This window comes from Corapipo altera, unplaced genomic scaffold (assembly GCF_003945725.1).
Source record: "Corapipo altera isolate COAL_440 unplaced genomic scaffold, ASM394572v1 2b, whole genome shotgun sequence".
Classification (NCBI taxonomy): Eukaryota; Metazoa; Chordata; class Aves; order Passeriformes; family Pipridae; genus Corapipo; species Corapipo altera.
This window is the reverse complement of record NW_020884874.1, coordinates 31,362,150-31,389,963: the sequence shown is the minus strand read 5'-3', so window position 1 is coordinate 31,389,963 and position 27,814 is coordinate 31,362,150. Positions and strand designations below refer to the sequence as shown.

General features: G+C 39.6%; 1 protein-coding gene across 2 annotated transcripts; it reads left to right on the top strand.

The window, feature by feature from the left end:
- The first annotated feature begins 1,122 nt into the window (after positions 1–1,122).
- Positions 1,123–18,302, top strand: LOC113942852 (plasminogen-like). Of its 2 annotated transcripts, XM_027633989.1 has the most exons (12): positions 1,123–1,254; positions 3,940–4,075; positions 4,689–4,795; positions 7,661–7,775; positions 8,797–8,960; positions 9,478–9,607; positions 9,720–9,838; positions 11,044–11,206; positions 12,066–12,196; positions 13,030–13,189; positions 14,632–14,822; positions 17,468–18,300. In XM_027633989.1, exons 1-12 carry the CDS (start codon positions 1,206–1,208, stop codon positions 17,533–17,535), a joined length of 1,533 nt encoding a protein of 510 aa, XP_027489790.1. In that variant the 5' UTR covers positions 1,123–1,205; the 3' UTR covers positions 17,536–18,300. The 2 variants fall into 2 exon arrangements, with proteins under 2 accessions (XP_027489790.1, XP_027489792.1); XM_027633991.1 differs by lacking the exons at positions 7,661–7,775; positions 8,797–8,960 and having other exon boundaries at positions 17,468–18,302.
- The last annotated feature ends 9,512 nt before the right edge of the window (positions 18,303–27,814 follow it).

The following is a 27,814-nucleotide window of genomic DNA, read 5'->3' as shown; positions in this document are numbered from 1 at the left end:
GAGGTAAGGATATGGATGAGCTGTTGATGTGTTGGCCATAGACACAACACAAAAGTTACCAAGATCAAATACTTGTTTTCCTACTGGTGTCACTCCTTTTGCCTTTTCTGACTGCAGGTTACAAAATGGCTACCTACTGAGAGCCCTCTGCAGTGTCTCAGAGCTGAGGTAAAAAGGCCACTTCCCCAGCCCAGGGTTCATTTCCCACCTGTGCCCTGGAGGTATGTACCTTTTGACCACTCCTTTTACCCCAGATTACTTGTCTAGTCATCGATGCTCACAGGGATGTGGCTGTTTTACACGGCCTTTCCAGACCACCATTCTCCCAACACAGAAGAGAATATGTGGGACTCCCACCTTCTTCCTAACTGTCGTTCTCATCTGTCTTCCCAGTCCCAGTTGAAAGCTACACTGACTGGCCAGTTGAAGCTCCTGAAGGCACTATGGCTGGGAATACATGGCTTGCCTTAGCTGAGCCCCCTGGGGCCAGCAGAGGTTGTATTGCTGAAACGCATGAGGCATTCTGCATATACCCTGAGGTCTGGGCAGACCTGAGATATTAGTGGCTTTGCCTGGAAAGCAAAAGCACATCATACACTGAAAAAAGTGAATGCTGCCTCCTAAGTCATGAACAACAAAAACTAAACCAGAAATGGGAAAAAGCTGATGGAAGTAATCTTTCCTCCGGAAACGGCATTGGAGGTTGTTAAAAACAATTCTGATACAAAGTTAGCATTATCAGGATCAGTTTTTGGGGGACTGATTTACATGAGAGCATAAATCAGATGCAGTTCCAACCTAAGCAGTGCAGGTCTGTGACTGAAAATACTTTTGGAACCTAAAGCCGAATATCCAGGACTATATAGAATTAGGTTGTGACTGAGTCCCAGTACTTTCCACCACTGTGATCCCCCTGTGAGGCCAAAGTGAGGCCAAGCAATCTGAGAACAAAAGCATGTCCCACAAAACAGGAAAGTGCCTTCACATTTCCCAGCATCCAGTAGAAATGATTGAGTCTGATTTGGTAATCCATCCAATTCAAGGTTGTTTGAATGGCCACATCATGGCAAGGGGGAAACTGCACAGGAAAATGATTAACTTAATCCTCCTGCCTTGTTTATTTGATGCTGTCTCACTCCAGTGCAAGTCAATAAAACTTTGTGCACTGACACACACAACTTCCAGCACCCGCCAGCGGGGCCAAAATGAGGATTAGCAAAGCTGCCTTTCTCTTTCTGTTCTTGCTCAGCTCAGGTAAGAGTCCTTTGCCTTCTCCTTACCTAGGTGAGACTGGGACCTAAATACTTGCAAGTTCCATGTGGTGAAGGTAGGCCCCCAAATCCCTGTGTCACAACTTCCCTGGATGATGACGGATTCAGGGCTTGCTGGCCAGCAAAAGCTGCTGCTTAATAGAATGAGAGCTGTGGTTGTTCCCAGGTTGTATTTGTTAGAGACACCAGAAGAGCAGCAGCCTTGGTGTCTCTATTGGGAACTAGTGACTCCTTGCAAAACTGCCCCATGGCCAGAGATGGGGGCACCCTTGGGAAGCAGCCTGTGAAAGGCTTCTACAAAACCCATAGCAGTCACTGAGAAGGTTATCTCTAATTTCAGCAGGTTTTGGATCAAATGCTAAGCACAGTGATCATGGTTTTCACCCTTTATGATAGGAGTTTTAAAGCTTTGAAATGAAATATTAAAAAAAAAAAAAAAAGGAAAAATTACCAAGTTCCTTTATATTCCAGAAATTTCAAATTTTTCAAACACTTCTAATAAAATGTTCTCCCTTGTTTTGCTGAAGGCAGTAGTTAGGAGCTTACTCTTCAGTAACCTAGATCACCTTTTCTAAAAATATGTCTAGAATTCTTTTTTACAACTCCAAAAGAAGATAGGTGTCCCACTAATGGTAATATATGATTTTTAAACTTATCTACAAATGCTGTAAATTATTATTCCACATGTAGTTTACATTTCAATCAGATTTTAATCAGATACCATACTCTCTAGTACTTTAAAATTGCATATAATTCTATGGCATTTAAATGACTTTTAAAGAGTACTGTAAAATACATATCAGTGTAGTTTGTATGAGTTTCTAATAGCTCAGACATTTAAGGTCAGAATAACAGGAATATATCACTGGGTTGTAAAAGACAACTGATTAAGCGGGGTTTTTTGTTTGCTCATTGTTATCAGCTTTAGCTGACTTGCTCCAAAGTGACAGTACACAACTGCCTTAAAACCAATTTTTATGTCTTCTGGATCAGTATTGGTCAGGTCTGGAAAGATACATATATAAAAGAAAAAATAGGTTTGTTCACATATATTTGAATATTCTGTACAATTATTATGTGCCGTGTCTGGGTTTATAAAGCTTTGGACTTTAGTCAGACTAATACATTCCCTGATGCATTTTTTAGTCTGTTGTATTCTTTTCTTAATTTTTCATTTTGCAATGTTTTTCAGGCAACTAGCATCACCTTTTCACCTTTTCTTTTTTGTTATCTAAGCTTCTGCTGATCTGAATTATCTTTTAAGATGTGTCAATTAAGTTTGGAAAGCAGTATTTTCCTGTTCTAGTCCCCTGCAATTCTGGACCGTTGGCCTTAGTTAACTTATGAAAAAAATTCAGGAGAGGAAGCAGTGGGTTACTGAATCCGTCAGGAGAAATTAGTAGGCTGGGCTATTGGTGCTCCACATAGTCCAGCTGTAACAGTGGGATTAGATATGGGAGGCCTCAGTGTCAGGGATTTCTTAAGACACGTGGTTTTTATAGCATCGAGCCAACTCTGCAAACAGGCACAGAAGATGCTCTCAGGCAATTAATCATCTTACTTTCATTAGTGGCCCAAATACCTTTTATTTCATATGAATATGTGTCATATGGAGGTAGGTGATGGATGACCTATATGTTGTGGGAATTAATTACACTAGAGTGATGCTGCAGTGAATTGAGCCTAATATGAGAGGGAAAATGAAAGATTCACAACATTACCTGTGAGAATACTGTACAAAATTATGAACATCCTGTATCTATCAATAATAATCTAGCTTGAAAAAAATGAAATAATTGAACCATATCACTTGTGTAACCTTGTAACCTGATGCTGGAAGTGGAAATAAACTCTCATAGAATTTAGGAACAGAACATAAATTCTTTATAGACATAGAAGGAAAAAAATCAGTTAGTTGACAAAATCCATTGTGAGCAACAATGTTTTAGAGCTGTGTTAAATGTATTAGCAGATACCTCATATACATCTTATGCACATGTAGCTTTCAGATATAATACTACCAATCATTTACTAATTTAAAATCTTGGGTAAATTTGTTGCAACAGAGATGCAGCTGGACAATTTCACTAGTAAGTCTGCTCAACTCATTACAATAAAATAATGGTGGCCATTATAAAATGCTATTTAGTAAGTTTATGACTGTGGTTTCTTGCTCTAGAGCAAGACATCTTGGTACAAACAACTAGTTAGTGACCAATAAAACTGCAGTGAGTGCACAATCCACATGAAATGTCATAATATCACATTCAGCTAATTCATTCTTTTTCAAAACTTTGATATCGGTATCACTTCCTCTTTCTCTGACTGGTGTTGACACCACTTAGTTTCTCTCTCTCTGTCCCCCCTCACTCTTACTTCACATTTCTTGTTCTTAGCTTCAAACTCATGCATAACTCCATTCAGAACTGCTTCTCTACATGTTTTTTCTGCTGTTTTTTTTTTCCTATGGCATGTTACAGTCATACAGCTGTGATTGTGTTGGGAGACAGAAATTACATTAGAGTTTATAATCTTTTACCTAGAATTACACAGCATAAATAGTGTCTTCACCTGTTCAAGCTACATAGAAAATGGGACTCAAATTCACAGATCTTCTTAACTGCAGAATTTTCATTTTTAATGTCTGATTCCTTTCCTTCCCTTTTAGTGAAAGGAGATATACTGGGTGACTATATAAGAACAGATGGTGTTTGGATACTAACTCGAAATAAACAGTCTTACAAGACAACTAACGAAAAAGAATGTGCAGAGAAATGTGAAGAAGAAAGAAATTTTAATTGCAGGTAATTCCTGTTGAATCTTAAAATTGTGTCATTGTGGATGTCTGCATATCAATGGTATTTTCCTACAGTTGCTCAGAACCAACATCCCCATTCTGCTACAGCTCTGCCTACAGCCTGTACCTTTAGTTTGTGGCTTATCTTCACCCATAAATTACCACAGGATCAAGTAAAGAGTGGATTGACAATGTATTTCTCATTCTATAGTAAATGTTCAAGTTCCCACTCTTATTCATTTTATGGAGAGCTACTTGTGCTCTTTTGCTAGATGCTGGCTTCTTTCACAAAAGAAGAATGAAATGTTTCTAATCCATTGTAGGGAAAGATACTAACCTGAGCAGCTAGAATGCTGTTGATAATGTTTTGCCAATGCAGTAACTAGCTTCCCACACAATAACTTATTCATATATAGTCTTATGTCCTGAATAAATGAGCCACTTCAGAACAATAAAAAAAGCCAGACTCTAACTCAGTGTCTCAAATACTGAGTGCAGTATCTGAAAGAAAGAAATGGATACAGGACAGTGCTATTAAATTAAAAATGTATAGAACAATAATTATTAGTTGAATAATTTGTATTGAATTTAAAATATTGCTTTCTTCTCAATTTCAACAGGGCTTTCCTATTCACCAGGGAAAAGCTACAGTGTTTAACACTGGCTGAAAATGCTAAAATGTCAGTGATGTTCGCCAGCAGGGATGCAGTTCTTTATGAAAAGAGAAGTATGTATACAGTAAGATGCTACTCGTTAAGCCTATTTTAACTTCATCCTTGTGCTCTCTGCTGCAGTGCTGGAGCAAACTGCTGCAGGTGGTGACAGTTTCAGTGAGGTGGGTGAATGCAAATTTTCACCTCCTCCAAAATTATTCCATGGAAGACAGGCCTGGTGTCACCAGCCTCAATGCTCATCCCAGTGACCTTCCTCAACACATGTAATCTAGAAATTTAGTCAGAACCTTCAGCTTTGCTGCTCATAGCCCCATTGGAGCCACCTCTTCCTGCAGAAAAAAAAAATCCTAGCTTGGCACCCTCTCATGTGTCAGGATGGATTTGTCTTGTTTACTTTTTACACTTAGCTGAAACTGTAGAGTGAGGTACAGGTCTGTCCCCCTCTCTCCTAATCCTCTTGGAAGCAGAGCTTTTCCTTCCTAGCCATATCCAGGACTAAAGGAAATGTCACCACATGAGTCCGCTTCAGGAGGAGACACTGTATCTTGTTCCTCACACCAAGGGACTAGCTCATCAGCCTGTAGGTGCCTGTTATGGCAGGGGTACAAAAGTGTACAGTCGTTTTCCTTCTTTTTTTTGCTAGCAGGAATACAAAACCGTCTCATTCATTCTGAAACTCACAGCTACCACTGCCAGCATCATTGTGAGGTCTCTGGATAATCCAAATGGCAGCATTTTGTATCTGTAATGGCCCAAATCCACCTCAAACCAGAGATACTTTTTGGAAGGCTGTTAGAAGTGAGACTCACCTTCCTAGAAGCAAGTAACCACAGTGTCACCCAGCCTGAACTTGAATTTGTAAATGAAGACATTTAGTTTCCTTGAACATCAGAAAAGTTTTCTATCCCCACCACAGCTCCTCAGCACCAGGAAATAGATGCTGTAAAACTCCTCTCTGCTGAGATATGATGGAATTCGGTCTGCTGGGAAAAAGCAATCTCCAGGACAATTTTGTGGCTCTGCCACTCCTTTAGGTTCACAATGACTGAACAATCTCACCTCTACCTGACTCAGAACTTGGAGTTCATAACAGCTACTCTGGTCTCAATCTTTGCTAGAATTTATTTTCCTTGGAATTGGATTAATACCTGTGCAAAACATCTACTTTGACACAAAAAGTTTCATCCATTTGTGAGTGTAATAGTTCGTCTTTTTGTACTAGGCCACCCAATGTTAGACACTCCATTTTACCCCACCACAGACACTTTGGGATCTGTATGCAGACCATACTCTGGATTGTCCATAGTTACAAAGGCAACTCCATGAATATATGTCTGTCTGTTACTTTCCATATGTTAATGGCAACACCTCCTTGCTAATAATTGGAGTAATTCACAAAGTGGACTCATTCACTACATTATGTTGAGTCAGATTTCTCAATCCCACTTTCAAAAGTGCATTTCCCTTTGGTTCTAATTGGCCTCTTGAGAGTTTAAGAACCATGGCATTTTTACTAGCTGAGTGGTCATCTGGGATGCTTACCTTCTTGTAGGGGTAATAATCAAAGCTTTGGCACTTAGTCACTGAAACGTTTCTGAAGAACTCGGTTAGAGTCATCTCATTCTTTGCAGAGCATTTTGTCCAATCAAACTTTAATTTTGTCTTGACATATAGTTTGACTTTTGATCTCATCCTTCTTTTGAAGAACACAATCAGGGATTATAGGCGAGCAAAGCAAACTCCTGTACAGGACAGAAAACTAATTGAGAATATGGAGGCCAAACAGAAAGAAGCTATGTCACTAAAAATGCTCTTCAAGAAGGATCAAATACTGAGGCCTAAATCCGTGGTGGTCTCAATATGCCATTTGACCTGGAAAGATACTTGGTTGTTTTCCTTCCTGACCCAGCTATACAGTCTTCACCCCCTCTCCCTGGCTGTCAGATGTGTCCAGCTTTATTATTTAGACAAGCTAAAATAATCTAGGAGGAATCTGACAACATCAGAAAGTCCATGGGCAAGGCTATGGACATGCTGAGACTTGGGTATCAGTGTTGGAGTAGCAGTGACTAGACTTTTGGTCCCTCCAGTAGTACCCTGACAAACCAGGCAGAAGCTCCCTTTCGGCAAGACATGCAGCACAGACATTTGTAGTCCCAGCCACACATTGTGATTGCAGTAACTATTGCAAGGTGTTCAAACGAGGCTCAGTTTTTCCTATCAGATTGGTACCTCATCCTTGCTCTAACATTTCCATTTTATATTTTGGGGTTTAGGGAGATTCTTCTTGTGCAAGCAAATTGCTGGAAGGGGAAAACAAGATCACTACCCTTAATAACTTTAGATTTTCCAGTGTCTGTTGCCAATAAAAGCATCATCAACATGATTTGCATTCTTTCTTTCTTGGAATTCCACTGGAAAGGACCTGAGAGTCTGAGGCTAAGAGGAATCAAAGTTTTGGGGGCCATTTATGTGACAAGTGTATTTTGATAACTAAATATTTTCTTTCTTGAAGGAATAGTTACCTGACACCCACACTGCAAATGTGCTTGTGAACAATGCCTTTCAAAAAATCTCCATCTGCTGGTGAAAGACATTCCTATTTACCCCAGTATTATGATAGTAAAAACATGCATTTTTGCATGTCAAAACCACCTGTAATTTGATACAGCTATTTTCTTCACTAAATTTTATTAGCTTTGTAAAAATGCTTCAGAAATTTTTCTCTTTAGTTTGTAACTAATTTGTTTTAAATTACATTATAGAATCACATATGTTTGCATGTACAAGAGGTTCAAAACATTGGTAAAGCATGGTTCATCATGAACTGATGAACTTCAGTTATATCTGCAGACTTTCAATTTCAAGACGTGCAATGTTGTAACACCATTGAATTAACAAAGCCAATTCCATTTCAGTTTACCTTCTAGAATGTAAAAGAGGGACTGGGAAGGACTACAGAGGAACAGAAGCCAAGACCTGGAGGGGTATTCCATGCCAGAAGTGGGCAGAAAAAATACCCCACAAACCAAAGTATGCCCTTGTTTATATTTGTCTTTATGGTGTTCTCACACTCCTCCAAGCTTCCCCAACTTCATATGTATAAACAGCCTTATAGTGCAAGTTACAAAAGGCAGTTATCAAGTGACTTTTTAAGACAGCTTTATCTTCATCTGTCTTAATGCTTCTGACTCTACTGGCAGAGAACTGCAATGATCTGGAAAAGGAAAGTATTCATTGTCAGGTAGAGAAATTGTGTCTAAACGTGAGGTGTCTTAACCAGATGAAATGCTCCTATCAACACATGATGAAAATTTTGCTATCGGTGACAGTGGGATCATAATTGCCCTGTTTGGTATGAAGTGCGGAAAAAAAAGCACTGATACCCGTCCAGCTCTATGACTCCCTACCTGCCATACAGACAGTCAAGAAAAAACATTAAGAAAAGTATCCAAGGGCCAAAAGTACCCAATCAGGTAGAGTTTTCTCAGGGCTGGCTGCCACTGGGCTCATTGAAGCAAGAAGGGAAACAGAGATTCCGTTTCCTCTGATCTGTGTTGGAGTTTTATCCTAATGAAAGTTGGATACACTCGTTCAGATTGTTTAAAAGCCATTTAGTCTTCTCTGGTAAGATTACTGCAGGAAAAAGCCTAGTGTCACCTGCTTCAGGTCTCTGCATGATCTGGTGTTTGGTGAATAGTCTTTAGAAAAACACAGCTTCTGAAGTAGCTCCATTTATATAAATGCATGACAGAGCCACACGTCACAGTGAGCAGATTAGATCAGACGGATGTAAGTATTAAAGGCATCAATTGTCCTTTGAGACTGTCATAGTTCTTGCAGGCTGTAAGATCACTCCTTATTGGCAATTGGGACTTAGGGAGAAAGCTACTAATAATGATAGTTACGGAATGTTTTTTCAGTTTTCATTTATGGCTTACAGTTTTCCTCATTTTTACTGTGAATGAATAAAGCTCACAGCTACCTCAGCAAATTGGACATTTCCCTTCTGCTCCACTAAATTACTGGTATTAAAATAGAATTTTAATTACAGCTATACACCTCAAAAACACCCTAACGCAGGCCTGGAGGAAAACTACTGCAGAAATCCTGATGGGGATGAAAATGGACCCTGGTGTTACACAACAGATCCTGCTACCAGATATGATTACTGTAATATCCCAGAATGTGAGGACCAGATCACACACACCGGAGAAGGTATATTTACTTTTCACAGAATGAATTTAAGTAGTTAGTTTAAGTAGGTAATATTATTCCTGCTACTTGTTTGCGTTTAATTATTGCAGATTGTTTTCAAATGAGAACTTAAATCAAACCGAACATAAGAATTTCTCAACACAGATGTTTTTTCCTAATTATCTTGAGTTATCAAAGTAATTTTGTAAATATGGAAGAACTGAAATTTTTTAATCATTTGCTGATATTGTCCTGCTCTTATCCCAGCAATTTATTTTAAAGAGAGTAAAGATTGATCCAAGTGCTGTGTTACATACTGAACTCCCATTGCTATCAGTACCTACAGATACGTGACAAATTTCTCCCTCCAAATGGCACACATTCCTAAAGCATTTTGAATTTGGCTAGGCTTCTGAATTATTTTCATCACTAGCTCGAGCAAATCCCTCTTTTTCTTTCAGCATATTCTTCCAGGAATAGATCAGGATCTGAATTCATGGGCTGGTGCATTCCTTGCTTTTTTTTCCATTCTGCCTAGGACCTACAGCGGAATGCATGCAGTGTAATGGTGAGGACTACCATGGAGAAGTGTCGCAAACAGAGTCTGGGCTTCAGTGCCAACACTGGGATGCCCAAGAGCCTCATATGCATGGATTTACCCAGAAACAGTGAGTCACACTCAGCACTGAATTCATTCCTACGGAGCCTGGGAGACAGAGCCTAATTGCTTCAGCTGCCCATAACTGATTCACAAGCTTCTCTTTCATTTTCAATGTGCAGCTATCCAGAGAAGGATCTAAAGATGAATTATTGCCGTAATCCTGATGGTGAACTTCGGCCCTGGTGTTTCACTACCAGTCCAACTAAACGCTGGGAATATTGCAAAATTCCTCGTTGCAGTAAGTCTGATTTCCTGAGATCACTCCAGAGGGTAGCTCTTCTCATTACATAATTACAATTATGCAGGGAGGGGAAAGACAAGAAATCTCCATTCTGAGTAGCTTGAGGATACCTCTGTGAAGGAAGGAAAGTGCACAGTGATACGCAGAATCGCTCACTAAATTTCAGTTATGTAAAATCACGTAAGGTCAGTGAGGATGTAGTTCAGAGAAACAAGTTCAGGCCTCGAGGAAACACCTGACTTATCAGTGAGTGAGCGTAACCCATTGAGCTGAGCACACTAAATCTGGATATTTCCAAAGCACTGAATAAGGAGAGTAGCATTGCTATTTGTAGAACTGGATGGCACTTTTAGAGAAAAAAAAAAAAGTGTGTTTTTATCTCTACAGCTTGCTTTCTTATGCATCTGCACTTGCCAGTGCTCTAAGCAGTGGCATGTGTTTGCTGGATGTAGGTCTCTTCATTACAGATGGCAGAATAACTATTTATAGACTTCTGCATGATAAATTGTGAAAGTTACCATAGCATTTCTATTCGGTGCTTAAAACTTGAAGTTTAGGGAACATGTCAACCTTTTAGAGTCATACTTATCTCCTTGGGAAATTCTGTATACAAAGTATATATAATAGGTATGTGCTGTAAATTCATTTTCCATTCGCCCTCTGCAGGTTCTAGGCCTCTGATCATCACTCTTACTTTCTTTGCTATTCCCCACGTGCCAGACCACTTCACTTTCTTTCTTTCACTCTTCCTTCTGCCACACTTTCCCAAGTCACTGACTCCAGAGGCTCAGCTCTGAAGGCTGCTTTGCTTTCTCTCAAAATTTCTTCTTGTCCCTTTCTGCCCTTCCACCCTACTTGTGTGTATAATATTCATTTCACTTGGTTTTACAAGACTGTACAGGACTACTTACTGCCTTTCCTGTTCTGCTCTCAGGGGACTGCAGGCACAAAGTCTGTCTTGACCCAGCGAAGTTATTTATTGACTGCTGTAAAAGGGCAGACACAGGACATTTGTCTAGCTGTCCAACTGCTCGTAAAAATGTACTTTTTGGTTTTGACATGGCTTTTAACTCAGGTCACCTCTGGTGAAAGAAAAAAAAATTGCACTTTCGACATTACAGAAAATAAAGGGGGTTTATATATTTTTGAAAGTACTATTTTCCTTGCCTTCCCTCCCCTTCATTTGTGTTTTCCTGTTACAGCTACACACCCACCAGTCTCTGGCCCAGGCTCCCAGTGTCTTTCAGGGAAAGGAGAAGACTATCGAGGAAGGATAGCCATCACTGAATCAGGAAATGTGTGTCAACGCTGGAACACACAGTTACCTCACAAACATGGCTGGATTCCTGACAGATATCCCTGCAAGTATGCCGAACCTCATCATTGTAACAAATACCAAAGAACATAGTTATTCCTTATTGAATCAGATGCAGAGACAAGAGGAGCCCAGTTGCTCCTCATTTCTGCTGATAAGCTATTTTCTTGCTGTTTGTCAGTGCTCATTACTTCTGTTCAAGTCTCGTTCTCCATCTTTTTCTGCATCCCTCTTTATTCTCATATATTTGTCTCACCTGTCTGACCCACATCTCACTGCAAAGTTATAAGTAGTTACTACTGAAAATCCCTTGGCTGTGTTTCAGCACATTTTCACTGCATTACTCTTCTGAAGAGTGATGCTCCAAGGTCAACATGCTCCAATACATCCTTTTGCTCCAAGGTCAGAGGAACTGGGTTTTCAGAGAATTATCGATGTGCAAGGGTAGCTGGGACTGACCTAGCTTATTACTCTGTATTTTGATCCTGCAAGTTTTCTTGGGCACGTGAAACCTTGTCCACTATCACAGGGCAGAGAGCAGCATGCACTGGTGCTCCTATACACTTCCAGGATCAGTCTGCCACATCCAGCCTTGCCTGGTTATTACTGTAATGTCAGGTACACCAATGGCTTGTGTTTCGAAGTCAGCTTTTATTGCTGTACCTTGACCTCAACAACAAGAGTAGAATGCAAAAGCATTGAAACAGTTCTTCATATATCTTCAGCATTTAGACTGTAAATTTGAAGACCATTAATTAGTCCCAAAACAGTGATGCATGAGGTAATTAAGCTCCAAAAAGAATAAATATAACTACTAAGTTGACTTCTGCATGCAGTAGTTGTTAATAGTCATGCACAAAACTCTTCTGGATTTCCATGAGTAGTTTAAAGCCAGTGTTTTTGTTTCAGGGGCTTAGAGGAAAACTACTGTAGAAACCCTGATGGAGAGAAGAGACCTTGGTGCTACACCATCAACAGCAGCGTTAGATGGGAATATTGCACAATTCCTCCCTGTGATGGGAGAGAACAAGAGAGTGCTGGTATGAATAGTGGAGTGTACTTGAAATAAGGACTTTAAAACACTGAGAGGTTTATTGTTTCTCACTGTAAATGTATTAAATATTTTTTCAGTCACTTTATCACTGTTGTTAATGCTTGTCTGCCTGGCATGTTGCAAAACCTGCCAAATATTGAACTGTCAGTGGTTAAGAAAACACAGTGAAGGATGTAAATCACCAGGTGACCCAACAGAAGAATTACTGGATAAAAGAGGATTATTTTTTTATATTCCTTTTTTTTCCCAAATGTAGGGCAATTATAGCAAGTTCACTGAAAAATTAAAATCAGGTTCAAAGACATGAAAAACTGCTAAATAAAAGGAACTCCCATTTTTTGAAAGTAGCCACAAAAGAGAGGACAGGAGCTTCCAAAGTCTTATTTCCAAATCAAAATCACATTGAAACATTCATTCATTTAAGGACAAAAAGTAACAAGAACGTCTTAGTGCAATAAAAAGGATAATGGAGAGATTGAAGCTTAATATAATGTCTGTTTGAGAAATTTATCATGGTCAAAATCACCAGTATTTCATCTGTGAGGATTTCTCATGTGAACTTTCTTATCTTTAATTCTAGCATGTTCACATATACCAAAATGAAACCAAATGGTGAAGCCTTCACTGAACAACATTTAACACATGATGTTAAGCTATGAAAGTTTTCTAAATAACTTTGGAAATGCCCTTCTGCTGCTGGTTGTTTGTATAAATGAGTCATTCCTTTTTGTCATCCTGTGTGTTTGATGCTTTCTTGTGCTTACTCAGTAAGAACATAAAACTATGACGCAAAAGACCAGTTTCTGTTGTTTGCTGCAGATGTGCCTATACAGGTTCCCCTGACAGAGGAGTGCTACCGAGGCAAAGGCCAGAGTTATCGTGGCACAACTTCTATCACTGCATCAGGAAAAAAATGCCAGGCCTGGAACTCCATGTTCCCACACAGGCATGAAAAAACCCCGGACAAATTCCCAGATGCGTATGTTTATCTTACCTTTTCTCTCTTTCTCTGAGAATGACTACTGCTTGGTTTGCATTATCTTTGTACATCTACGCTTTAAAACATTCCTAGGGAATGTATCTGTGAAAGAGATTTTTTCCAAGACATAGAAACATTTTCTGTTAATCTCATTTTTAAAAACTAATCATCTGAATTCTGAGCAAAATATAGCTGTGTCCCTTTACTCTTAAATCTGAGCTTCTGTAACCAACAGCAGGAGACTTGTATCCAGAGTCTGGGCAGCTGCTGAAATATGTGGTTTGTTTATGAATTTAAGACTTTTGTGGTGGACTTTCTCATTTTTTAATCTTGGTAGAACACAGCATTTATGATGCAAAACACACTGTCAGATACATTATGCTTTGAAATACCATCAAAGTGTTCTTTACAGTTGGAATTGTGCACCCAGAATTGCATACTGAATTTTCCCCCTTTATTTGTCTTCTTCAGGCTGAAAAAACTGTACCAGCAGTGACTAGATCAGTGATGAGCTAGCCATAATCACTAATGTGTCAGTTTTTAGTAAGGGTAGGAAAGCAACAAGATTTCAATTGCAAGAAAATCCATCCATTTTTTTACGTTTTTTATGCTATCACCCAAAATAATTAGAATTTTTCAGTTATATTTAGACATCAAAATACTGATGTATTGAAACTGGAACATCCTCAGGGGGGATGATGTCTTTCAAAAACATTTTAAAAAACTAAAATCAAATTGCGAAAAAGTGGAATTCATGTGTTCTATCATATTTGGAAAAAAAACATTTCAGTTCTTTTTTATTCTGTAACTGTGCTGTGATTCAGGATGGGGAAATACTGAAACTCTGCAAATTATTGAAGAGAGAGATTCTACTTCTCCCTGCCCCATGAAGCACAGACTTGGGAGTGGTTCCACTGAATTCAGTAGAAACAGGGTTTGGGAGCGTGAGAGGCGATCAAATAAGCACTTATTTGTCCTTCTTCTGAATGTTAAAAAGAACCCTTTGGCATTAAAAACCCAAAAATTTGAAAAGCATAAGGGCCCACCAGCAGTATGAATCTTTCTGCATATTTATTACTAATTCACACATTCACATAACTGTGTGTGCTTATACATATATATTGAGAAACTAAATTATTGGCATATCAGGTATTTATTTAGTTACTCAGCATATTGACATGGTACATCCAGAATATCAGCCAGTAATTGAATTATGTTTCCTTATGCATAAATGTATTCATGATTCTGATGTACATGTGAAATATAACTCTTCACCAGCATCACAGCCATAAATGTGTTTGCTATCAATAGGATACCTGCAATAAGTGAAAACAATAATAAATGTTTTTATCCTTATAGTACAGTTCCACAACTTTTTATCAGGATATTTCTATGCTTACTTCCAGTCTTACACAGCATGACTATTGACTATATTTTTGCAGGGATTTGAGGGACAACTATTGTAGAAATCCAGATGGTGACAACAGCCCATGGTGTTTCACCACTGACCCCAACACCTTATGGGAGTACTGCAATCTCAAGAAGTGTGATGATCATACACAAGAGCTCATACCAAATGATTCCCCCGCAACGATGGCGCAAGATATTGACCCGACGACACGCACCACATCTGGTAACAGCTGGCTATAAGTGTCACCTCCTGTAGAGTCTGTGGGAAAAGAAAATAGTAATCTATCAAAACAATTCTTGAGTGTTGTGGTTTAACCACAGCTAGAAACTAAGTACCGTACAGCTACTCACTCATTCCCCTATCCCTTCCTTGGTGGGGAGAAAAATAAAAAAAGATAAAACTCAAAGGTTGAGATAAGAACAGTTTAATAATTGAAACAAAATAACAATAACAATAATAATAAATATTGGAGAGGAATAAAACCCAAGAAACCCAAGTGATGCACTATACAATTGCTGACCAATGCCCATCTTGTCCCTGAGCAGCAAGTAGTGGCCCCCACTAGTTTAAGTACTAAGCATGTTTTTCTGTGGTATGCAATATCCCTGTGGCTAGTTTGAGTCAGCTGTCCTGTCCATGCTCCCTCCCAGCTTCTTGTACACCTTCTCACTGGCAGAAAATGGGAAACTGAAAAGTCCTTGACTTCCGGTAAGCACTACTTAGCAACAACCAAAATATAAGTGTGTTATCAACATTATTATCATACTAAAGCTAAAACACAGCACTGTACCAGCTACAAAGAAGAAAATTAATTCTATGCAAGCCAAAACCAGGACACTGACCAGGGCTGCAATGTAACAGTTACATCCCTCCAGCAGCTTTCAGATCTGTACAGCTGCATTTTGCAGCAAGTGCTCTTTAGTCAGTTCATGTCCTGCAGCCTATGTCATCTTAGTGTATTCTGAAGGACAACTTTTTCATCCAGGGGAATAAGAGGAAAACAGACCACTGTGATGTATTAATATAATACATCTCCCAGGATGCTGTTCGGCACCCTTACTGAAACCCAACTCCTACATCTCCTCTCTTCTTTATTATTATGAGGAAATACAGAACATTGCATATAACAGTACATTTTAAACTTTGTAAACCCCCTTTAACAATGACCACTGCGTCACAGTGATTCAGCTCACTGCCTACCTTGGTCTCTCAACGAACTTACTTATTTGAACCTTTATCTGTAATCCTTGAAACTTGCTTGACATAAATTTGAATTTTTACTTCCTAAGGGTTTGTGTGTATATGGGATAAACAACAACTTTATTAACCTGAGAGTTTTTGCATAATCGGGCAGAACATCGATTCCCACTTCCCCAAGGGCCTGCATGTAATTGGTAACCAGGAGAAATTCAACTCCATTTCAAGAAAAGGGCCCTTAGAGAACAAGTGTTGTGATGCAAGTGTAATTTGTTCAAAGCACATGAAGCACAAAGTATCTCTAAGTCTACATACATACAAGTTTACACAGTTTCTCTCATTCATACAGTTTTTTCATTCATACAGAAGTGGCCACTTTACATTCTCTCCTCACACATGCATACTTAGAATTTTTATTATGTGTCTATTTAAATCACATAGTTTAGGGTTTTGCAGTCGTTATTGGTTGTATGTTTTGCAATCTGTCACTTCTGGTAATCATGTTTGGCAACTGTACTTGTTTTGAAAATTTGAAAAGGAATTAATATGAAGAATATAAGGCTTAACAAACCTAAATGTCTTACCTGTTTATGCACATGCATTTTCTCTTTTCTCTCCCTTTTGTTTTTGTTTTAGAAAACCATAAGTTAATAAACTCAAAGATATATACACAAGTTACCTTCACAATATGTTAACATAACTTAAAACTTAGCATCTCCTGTAAACAACTAGACCAAGTTACCATCACAATAACTCAGTATATAAAACGAGTTATCATTACAACATGTTAACACAGCTTGAAATTCAGCATCCTTTGCAAGCAATCAGTTTAAGTTGTCTGTGGTTTCTAGAATGTGGTTAATTTTCAGCTTTTGTCCATCCATTTCTGTTAGCCGCTTTTTGCCTTTAGTAACAAACTTAACAAACATGTTAATAACAATTTAAACAGTCTCAGTTGGCTAGTGTGGAAAAAACAGATGTAGAGGTTAGGCAAACGCAGTTTCTCTGTAGCTTTATCTAGGAATGGCCTTTTGAAGTAAAGCAGTAGAAGTCATTTGATGGCTTTCAGTGTCTTTTTGCTTCAAAGTTGCATTTTGCTGGAGCTTGAAATAAAGGCAAAAAGTCATTTTGTGCTTTTATTGCCTGTTTACCTCAAGGTTGAAGGCTGTGTGTAACTTCATGTGCTGCGTGTTTTAATGCTGTAAGGGCAGAAGGGATCAAATACTTGTTTATCATTCTCAATGTTCATGTGAAATCTTTATATAAGTTATCAAGGAATCTTTTCACTTGCTGAAACAATTAAAAAACAGAGTAAAAACATTTAGAACATTATCTTAATAAGAAAATCAAACTCTTTACCACATTGGCACTAGAAGACTTTGCACTTGCAAATACAAAAGCAAGCGTTCAGTGGTCCCCATCATTCGTGGATATCACAGGAATCAGAAAAGTTTTATTCATTCTCACTGAAAGCAGTTTGTCTTGTTTGCTCTGGCAGGCTTCTAATGTCCTGGTTTTGTGGAGATAAACTCAAAAAGCAATTTTAAGGATTTTAGACAACAAAGAAAATTTTTCTTTCCCCATAGTGATGTAAGTTAAACAGTTAATAAGAGTTAAACTGGGTGATGGGGGAGATTTCAGTTTGTTATGCTTTGTTTTTCCTCGTCTAGGACAGGGACTGGGACAAGAACTGGAGACGACAGAATTTCTCTCCACCCAGTTGCCAAGCAACAGATGACCACTATTATGCAAGAAGCATCATTTTGGCTCCCGAAAGCTTCACTCCTCCCCCACCCCAGACAGGGGCAAAGAACAAGAAAATCCACCGTCCCCAGCTTCGAGAGACTGATAGTCCTGCGAAGGGCTTTCTTCTAACAGAGCTTCTATTAACAGATATAAATGTATTTAAGAATTTAACAACTTAAACAATTTCTTAAATGATTAATTAACAAGGTTGGAGATGCTTAGGAACTTTTAAAACACGTTATTTGAACTAAATTGTCACAACAACTGCTTCTATTCAGGTGTCCTTGAGGGTTTAACAACTTAACAAGCTCAACAATTTAACCAAAGTCTTGAGGAAACTGATGAAAACGTAAGAAAAGACCTTAAAGTTTCAATGTTCTTGCCAGAGGTCCTGAGACAGCAAGATACAAAGTTAATTTTGTATGCTTCTCGGGAGGCTCACAGCAAAGCGCTGTAGCGTTGAGTTGTGCAGAGTCTCACCTGAGCTATTTGCAGCTCAGCTTCGCTCTGTCACTGCACAAAGGGTGTGAGCTGTCCTCTCGGCCCCGGTTTTTTTTACTTGTTTTCCACCGTAGACGACAGAATTGCCCCCCCACAGGGGGTCTCTTGTCAGCGCCGGTTGGGGGCTGCTGTCTCCCTCTCTGCTCACGGCAGACCGTGCAGGGCTCTGCCATTTGTTGCAGTTCGCTCTGTCTCGGCTTGCCATGGTTTTAACACTTTGTTATGGAAGGGAAGGTAGTTTTTACCCTGTTTTTTTTACTGGTGGACTTGGTAATACCGGGTTAACAGTTGGACTCAATGATCTAAGAGGTCTTTTCCAACATAAACTATTCTAAGATTCTATGATACATTGGCAAGTCTGAAGACTAAGCCCAAGTCCAAGCACTAGCCTTAAGACCTTGTATCATAGATAAGATGCCATCCCAGGAACTGTGAAGCTTGCTCAGATCCAGCCATCTTTGGGGCACAGGCAAAATGAGTTCAAGCTAAAGGTTTTCAATGCCAGTAAAACCCTTACCTAAATTTTTTTCATAGCCTAGCATTAAAAATCAAGCATGTGGTCTCCTGGTGCCCAGCTCTCACTCCATCTATGCTGATGGTTGAGTATACCCAGGTCTCTTTGATCTGCTTTTACTGCAGCAGGAGGCAGTTTCTCATCCCTGCAGCTTCCAGCAGTGATGCTGGCATCTGTCCTCATTCAGTCCCAGCTCCCACAGACACATTTTTGGCCTTGCTGAGCTATATGCAAGGGGCGCCCTTCCCACCCCATTTGCCAGACACCACTTTTTAATAATCCACCTGTAAGTCAATGAATTCTTCTTCATGTGTGCATTCATAAAATTAAAAAAAAAATAAAAGGAATGGAACATGACCCAGACTCTGACTTTCACCATGAAAATTTTAGACATAGATTGTAGAGCTTTTTTACCCTCCCTGCGTTATTTAGCTACAAAACCGATGCTATGGAAATAATGCTTAAGAATAATCACTCTAATTCTACTGTAAGTCATCTAACTCATCAGAATTATTAAGATACACTTTTCTCTAGCATATACAGTAATTACTGGCTTTCCTCTCACCTTTTTCCCCTTTCTTACCTTGAAAGTTGTTTTTTTTTTTTCATTCAGCTTGCCACACGGTGGCAGCTGCTTCATATCTTCTAGTGATCACAGACACAAAAAAATGCTGCAAACCAGATTTCTTCTGGAAATGCATTAAGATGGAAAAATCAACAGACCATTGTTGCATTTAAGCAGTGGGAAAGAGGGTCCCGCCATGTCTTGCAGCTTGGTCACCAAATCAGCAGGGGAGGGAGAGCGGTCAGAATCCCACACCTAAATTTTGGGAATTCATCCGCAGCTCTACTGTAGTCTCTGAGGTCCTTGAAGGACCTTATTAAATCTTCCAACTTTTTTTGAGCTCGGATCATACCTAGCATCAACAAGTAGAGGGTATTTTACTCTGCAAAATGTTACTAAATAAATAAAAACAGATGCTACGTAATCTGAGCCATTGTATTGCTTTCTAGTTTTTCACCGTGGTGCAGTACCAATTGCTTATTTCAGTGTTAGCCTGTAATTACTTTACATTAATTCAAATTCTTTCAAGCCTAAAGTGTTTTCCGGGCAAGGAGAATTTTCCTGAAGCCAAAGCTGAATTTTCCCAAAATTTAGCTGGACTGTGCCTTTGCTGTCAGGAACTGGACGAAGGTATGGTGGATCTGCTTCTTCTTGTGATTAATTCCATCCACTCTCACCACCCTAGCGAAACTGTGTGCTGCGCTGTGCAATCAGCTAACCTTCCTAGGTTAGATGTTTGCATGGAAAAAACAACTACCCACTGCAGCGGGCAAAGGGGCATTTGGTATGGTTAACATGTCTGTGAGGCACTTGCACAGAAATCCAGCTCTCAGTTGTGGCACCAACAGTTCAGCCCTGACAAGAGTTCAGGAATTAAGAAATGTCTCAGAGGGCAAGGATGACTCAGAAGGATGGACAAGTGAAGCCAGGGTGCCACTGTGTGCCTTATCAGACTTGGCAGCTCGTGCTCCTGTGCACTCTGCAGCAGGGAGATGGAGAAAGAAAGGGTACCCGCAGGTTAGTCAAGCCTCCCAGAACCTGGAACCTGATCTGGGTGCTACCCAGAACAGTGGAAAAGGACTGCCACTGAAAGTGTCAGGAAAGACTGCGTTAGTATTTCAAGCAGTACTGCAGTGATCAAAGGAAATTACTGAGTGGGGCATGTTCTAGCAGAATCAAAAATCAACAGAAACACACCTGTTCCGTTAACTTCAACTCACCCAAGGTAGTTCCAGAATTTTTAGCAGTTGTTCCAATTTTCTGTGTATCACTTAAAAACATTCCACTTCCAAACAGAAAATGTATTGACCTAATAGCAGAAGAAATGTTCACTTCCTATGGACCTGTAATCTGAACAAGGATTTCTGTATTTTTTAGTCTTCCAGCTGAATGTCTGATTTAAAGTATATTATAAATCTTTATCTGGTATTTGAGTATTTTATTATTATTTTTATAAGGAACTCTGCAGAGATCAGGCTGTATAAATTTGTTTTGTGATTTTTTAAAAAAGCTACAGTTTAAAAAAAAAATTGCATACTCTGCTTACTCCTTAATATTTTCTATTAATTATTTAGGGTTTCCATTACACTCGTTCATCAGTTTCTTTTGCTCATCATGATACTGTTTGAAGAGCTGTTCCTTAACACAGTCTTTCTTAACAGCATCTTTTTCTTTGATTCCTTCCAGGTTTTGAATGTTGTCCTGCTCTCCAAGTTCCCATTTTCCCTCCATCCAGTCTACCCTTAGTTTTGTACCCCCACCACAGCCATAAGTACAGGCTACATTTTTAAAACATGTGGCCCATAATGTGGAGTTTCTTTCACTTTTACAGACCCAGGGGAGCTGGAGAGGGTGGTGGCTGTCTTCCACCTTTTTCCGTGTGATCAGCTGAACAGGCTGTTACAGGGTGACCATGCTTCAGCCTACAACCACTTTGGCAGCCTGTTGTTACCATTTACCTCACTAATCAACCTCTGAGACAGGGTTGGAGAAAAACCTGAGGTGTGAACTCAGAAACAGCTCCCCTTGCTGTGTCAACCAATGTAATACACGCTCTATTTGCACCAGTTCGACTCTAGTTGCACCAGTTTTTTGCTCAAGCATAGTACTCAGTGCATCTCCCCTAGTTCTCCTGTTGTAATGTAGCCCCAAAAGCTTTTCTTGAACGGTATGCTCAGGAAATTTGGATGCTTTCAGAACCTGTTGAGCACAACATTTCCCAGAGCACGTGAAAGCCTTGCTGCCATCTGGCACTTGCTTTCTATCCCCCATGTACTGTTGGCTTTGCAAGTTGTGCCAGTAGTGCTGTTCTTTAAAAAAACATTGGCACCAATTCTCTGCAATAACTGGCTGGACCTAGTTATTGTTCTTGGGGTTTTTTTTGGTTCCTGTAAGACATTCTTCAGGTCCTATGGGCACTGTCTAATGGAAATTTCTGGTATTTGATACTGACTTTTGCTAGTAGATACTGAACTGTGCCTGCTGGGTGTTTGCCCCCCGGGTGATGCTGTTGCCTGCAGACGTTTTGCACAGTCTGCCTGTAAGACACAGATTGCAGTAGCACAGATGGGCAACTTACTGCCCATGAAATCCAACAACCCCACACATTTGTCACTGAAATACTGCTGCTGTTTCTTGTAAACCAAAGGCTATTATTCTTGGTTTCAAAGCACAAAAAAGGCTATTCTCCCCAGACACTTCTTTTAGTGTACCTCTCAATACTTTTGGTTAGATTTGGGTTGACTGTCAGTGTAACAATTTTCATGTCATTATATATCACATTTGGAAACAGGATTTTTTTCCCAGGAATCCATCAGACTCATTAGGAGTCCATCCTCTTGCTACAGGATGTTCTCAAGGGCTGAAGACTGTCCAGCCTTCACTTTGCCATATTCTCCGAGTCTTCTTTAACTTGATTTCACAGTTGTTTAAGTTTTTTCTGTGTGTCGTCTTGTGACTTGGGGTATGATTTCAGCTTTTGTGAGAATGCAGTCTGGAAATCTTGCATTATTTTCTCCAGTTGAGGTTTTAACTGTTGTCTTGCAGCATGGGAATTTTCGTTTCACTATCAGTCATATGTCCTGGTTTAGGCACATACTGATATTTTACTTCTAGCGAGGTTTCTTGCATTTTCCAGTCTTTTGATGTTCCTAAATAATAAATCTATTTTTGTATTTACAGTTGACTACTAGGACTATGTCATTATCACTAGGACTGTGTCAATACATTGTCACAGAATGTAGGAACTTGGACCCTGATTCTAGTAGTAACACCAGCATTTTGTCATCAAATGGGACTCTGCATTCTTGGTGCACAAATACCATCCTCTTCGTTTCATCAGTGCTTCTTGGGTCTGCTTCAGTGCACTGTATGTTCTTACTCTGTCACACTTGCAAATGTACCATTGGATTTTTTTGGTTTGTTCTCCTATATTTTGTTTTCCTGTATTTTTAGCCTATAGATAACTGCATCATGACTAGGCTTCGTGAATGAAGATTTGAGAGATAACTGCAACACTCCAAACATTTCTGAGTGCTAGAAATGCTTTTTTTTTCAAGAAGGTATCTTACACAAGGTATTACAAGACTAATGGGTAGTTTGCTACTAGGAAAGGTGTTGCAGAGTTTGGAAAAAGTTATGAAGATAACTTCTTTTGCTTATAGCATCATCTCTTCAAGTTTTTGCCCCACTTTCATCCACCCTCCACCCCATTGTTTGTGATGAGCCTTATGTGTCTGCACTTCTCATGGCAAAAATAGAACATGATATGCTACAGTCTTTGGGACACATGGTGCATGTTAATGGTATATCTTTCAGAAATTAACTTTGCATTAAAATATAACAGGAACAAATGATAAAGCTCATCAGCAAATTTTCCATGATTTCTAATGCAAAATTTCCTGATCTTAACTCTGGAGTTTACATGAGAGTCAGGGAAAAAAGACTTAAGCAGCTTTTCCAGTGTTGTCTTTTGCAAATGCAAGCTGTGGAATCTAATGGCAAGGTCTTTTTGCATAGGAACATAAAAATTATTAAAGGATAAAGAAGTTTTATACAGCATCCATTAAACTGGAAGTGTCATAAACACTTATATAAACTGCTTGTAAACAAAGGTGTTACAGTAGGTTATACTCACATACAGAAACACATATACTCACATATGTGCGCTCACACACACACACACGTACACATGCAATTTGCCAAAGTATTAAACTAATTCTGAAGGTAATATTCTCATCTTGCTGAAATATTGTTGAAAATCTCACTGATTCAAATGGCTTGAAGTGATCAGTTGGACAGCCTCGAATGGAGTATTAACAATAACATTTGCTGCCTTGCCCTTTTAGCATTTCATTTTAATGAACAAGTTTAAACTGGTTAGAACATCCTTCCTTTATGCAAGTTAATGTTCCAAGAACAAGTATGGAAATAAACTGACATGTAAGTGACAAGCAGAAACTGCACTTGGAAATTTCAATATACACTTTGTGTGGAAAATGGAGGTGCCTTGTTCCTCTTTTCTGAAACTGTCAGAGAAGGAGCTATAAACATTCATCTTAGTGACATTTCTAGACAGCTGATTTCATCACTAGGTGGAACCACTAGTAAACACACCATTGCTGCACAGATCTTTGTATATAACTGTCTAAGTGTGTAGAAAAAGACCAAAACAGCACCTTAGAAATACCATGCATTTGCTGGGGTCTTTGGAGGCACTTGGACAACTATTGGGTAAAATGCAAAATCTCTCCACACATTCTCTCTCTGCTTTTCTAACCTGAAGTGGAATAGTAGTTATGCTTCTTTTCTTCATTTTCTCTCCCACATCCTGCTGCCAAATATCTGCCTCATCCAAGGACTCCCCAGTAACTCCAAACATTTTGAACAGAGTGGTCAAACGGTTAAATTGTACCATTAGGTGTGAGAGAGAGGACTGAGAAGAGTTCAACATCCGTCTCTCTGCATGAACAGCAGTCACAGCTGAGTCCTGTGATTTGGAACAGCAGAGACAGGAACTGCTTGCCTGCTAAACACAAAAAAGTGTAGCCATGACCTGCCGGGTACCAGTCTTTGAGGAGCCTGAGTGCAAACAGATACTCACTTTCTTTTAGTCTGTTACAAGAAGAAAACAGAACTAAACAGAAAAGCGGACACAGAGGTGGCATTTCAGGCCCTATGATGTGCTTCTTCCTGTTTGTGTTGTGCAGCCCCACATGTAGGCTGTGGCTAGCACTCACAGGCAGGGTGGTGATGGTAGGAGAATAATTAAATCAAGAAAGAACAAGTTTGCATGCAGGGCATGTGCTCCCACTAACAGAAAAATGGAGTAAGCTACAGCAGATCACTGCAGTAGTTTTGCGGAACTACTTCCCAAAGCAGTGCTAGTGCTGAGCACTACATGCTGGGGCACTCAAGCAGGACTTAAAGCTGTTCGCCCCATAGATCCCAGGCCCAACAGAGCCCAGCCACATAGATCCCAGCCCCAGTAGATTCCACAGAGTCACTCTGCTGTCTGCCATCCTTTAGCTCAGCTGTGGTTTCTCCAAAGTTCTCTATCTAGTATATGAAGAATGCTTTTACTCTCTTGCCTAGCAGCGGCATGATGAAGTTGTTCCTCACGTACAAAGAGCTGTAGCACACTATGTGCTAGGTGCTGACTGCTGAACTGGGCACTATTTGTAAGTGTTTACATCTGAATTCACTCTTCAGCCGCTTGCATGTGTTTTCTCATAATCACCTCCAGTAAAGGCTGCTATCAGATTATCTATGACATTTATGATCTTCACACCTATGTTAAAGGCAATTGCACAGTCCCCATTTTTCCAGATATTTTTTCAGTAATGCAAAAACCCAAGTGGCTAATTCTTTAGATCTTTCTACTGCTTTCTATTGCTCACTTCCTAACTTCTCTGCTTCTCATATGTCTATCTGACTTTATTTTGCTGCTTGCTTATATTTGGCAGCGGCCAGAACAAATGAACATTTCAAAAACTAAAGCTTTCACTGCTGGAAAAATATTGCCTCTCTATCTTCTTATGGTCACTGTCACTTTCCTTTCCTTGGACACCTTAGCGTCTAGGGTCAGAAATTGCAGAGATGACCTTATCTACGAGTTCTTCTGCCCTCTGTGTTCTTTCATGTGCAGAGCAAGGACAGGATGTATTTTTAACTTGGCTACCTTTTCCCTTTCTGAACCCCTTCCCACCTTACCTTCAGCAGCTCCTGCTGGTAGAACCCATCCACATTCTCTCTCTGGGGTTACTACCCAAAGTTCCCTCTGGCGCTGTGTACCAGGGCACTTTTGTTACTTGTTCTGGTTGTGTTTGAAAATAAAGTAAAAATACCTTCCTTATTTCCCAGCTGTCCATGGATCTATGCCATGGCATTACTCTTTGGAGCAATTGCACAAGCCCATTTAGTTCATGTTCCCCCCCAGTCTTGCAGATGTGCCCTTCCTTAGAGCTGCCTTTTGAGATTTTCCCTTCCTTTGAAGATTTTCAAAGGCAACTGAATCTTGCCTTTGGTCCTCTCCTCTTAGCAAGTAAATGATATCCAAATGGCTGTTTTCTGACATTTTCTGATTCTGAAATTTAGACAAATTAATGTTTATGTGAATTTATTCAAAGAGATGTACCCTGTACTGATGATGTTTGCAATTTCTTTCAGGGGGGATTTTTCTGAGCTTACAGTAAATCCAATTTCAAGGGTCAACTTCTATTTAAAAAGCCTCCTACTGTTGTTTATATTTTAACCACTATGCTAACTAATGTACCCTGACTCTGAAATAAGATCTAATGAACTTCCACCTCCAGGTGGGCCTCACAGTGATCAAATAAATGAGAACAAACACCACAAGACCAGAACTGGGGAAAGATTTAGACACTGTGTGGATCTATGAGGGAAAAGAAGAAAAAAGGCAAGGCACAAAAGGAGACAGATAAATCAACAGTTTACAAGAGATCCTTTCAAACACGATGCCTTGAGAGGTCACATCCTTGTCACAAGACAGCAGTGAGGACTGCCAGTCTGTCAGATGAAAGACACTTCTCCTGTTTTGAACTTTTCTTATGGAAAACTTACAGAATAATCATTTTTTTACCAGGAACAATTGCTGACATTATTCTCAAGTCCAGTTTTCCAGGATCAGATCCATTAAGAGAGATTAATAATATTTCTCCAAATCTGCATTATCATCTTTGAAAGAAATGGCAATATAAGTTTTCTATCCTTTCTTCAGAAATAAATCAGGAGCACCAACACCAGCATAGGTGCATTTTAATCAGATTCAAGGAAATGGTTGAGAGAAGTACCAGAACCAAGCCTAAAAGTGGCAACTGCTATAGGCTATAAGGAAGGAGTATAGGCTCTGAAGGACTATATGTAGCCCTTTAACATGAGGAAAGCTTGCAAAAGAGTTTGCTCACATAATGTGTGCAGATTTTCCCAGACTATCCTATACATGTGTTAACAAACCTTCGGCTGTCACAATTAGCTTCTTTGGTTTTGAAAACCAGTAAAAAAGCTAATCTGATTAAAATCTCTAATTCATAGCATTTGTCAATGAGTTTTACAAACTCAGTTAAGACTCAAGGCTTCTCAAACCTCTCCCATGTAGGACAAACAGCTGCACTCACCTACTTAGGCAACTTTTTTCTTAAACTTTAAAGACCAGATGTGCACCATAACACAGTGGAAATGGAGGTTACAGAAGCATGGGGAAGATGCCGGAGATGCTGAGGAGGGCAGGGTTGAGCAGAAAATAAATTTTGTATTGGAATAAGGGGAAAACCACTATCTGATAATATCTGATGGGAAGGAGGCACAAGGATTGGCGAGCAGATGCTGTCTGTAGCTGTGGAGAAGACAGTGGCAAAGGTATAGAGCAGGAGAGAGGGAAGTCAGGACTTAGAGGAAGAGTTGAAAACAGGGTTAAGATTGTTAAAAACATGTGGGGCTAAAACAGACTCGAATAGCTCTCAAAAGCCTGCTTACTAGTGAAGCCTATTTTGTATTCTGCTTCTTCATTTTATCCTTTCCCTATGAGCAATTGTTCCTAAAACCTGATAAACCTAATCCCACATATAATCGCACTATATCTGACCCGTTCTCTCTGTCACACTTCTCGTGTTTCCCTGAGCTGAGTCCAGCTCCCTTCAGCTCCTCTCTTGGGTCCATCTGCTTTGTTTCCCTGGACTAACATTAGTGGTATCCCAAGCCTCTGCAGATATACCATGTTTTGCCATTGTTTATATTTGCATTGATACAGATTCAATCACAGAAGACAACCAAATAACACGGTATTACAGGACCCTACAGGAGAAAAATAGCACAGGACCACAAGCAGGATGAGCTCTAGATTTTTCACATAATCTGTAAAATAAAAGCTAATCTGATTCTCATACTAGAATGCCTCTCTCACATATTTGCTCCTGCACTCCTAATTTTATCCCAAGCCCTCAATACAATGTAAATTCCACTTAAAGCAAACAGGATGACAAGGAAGTGGATAGCCTCATTAGTTTTTAGAAGGAACTCATGATTCTGTGAACTTTTGGCCTTCAATTGCAGAAGACTGAATTGCATGAGCCAGCAGTGCCCATTCAAGTCTGCTTTCCTTGTTCAGTATTTGTCCTGCTCCTGCCCCTGGTGAGTCATTAGCACATTTGATTCAGTAAGTTGTTTTGAAGCAAC

What these genes read in the sequence shown, in the direction of transcription:
- LOC113942852 (XM_027633989.1), top strand. Translation starts at nt 1,206, where the DNA reads ATGAGGATTAGCAAAGCTGCCTTTCTCTTTCTGTTCTTGCTCAGCTCA. An exon ending in AGTTCTTTATGAAAAGAGAA is followed by an intron (nt 4,796 to 7,660) that starts GTATGTATACAG and finishes ATTCCATTTCAG; the next exon opens with TTTACCTTCTAGAATGTAAA. An exon ending in CATGGATTTACCCAGAAACA is followed by an intron (nt 9,608 to 9,719) that starts GTGAGTCACACT and finishes TTCAATGTGCAG; the next exon opens with CTATCCAGAGAAGGATCTAA.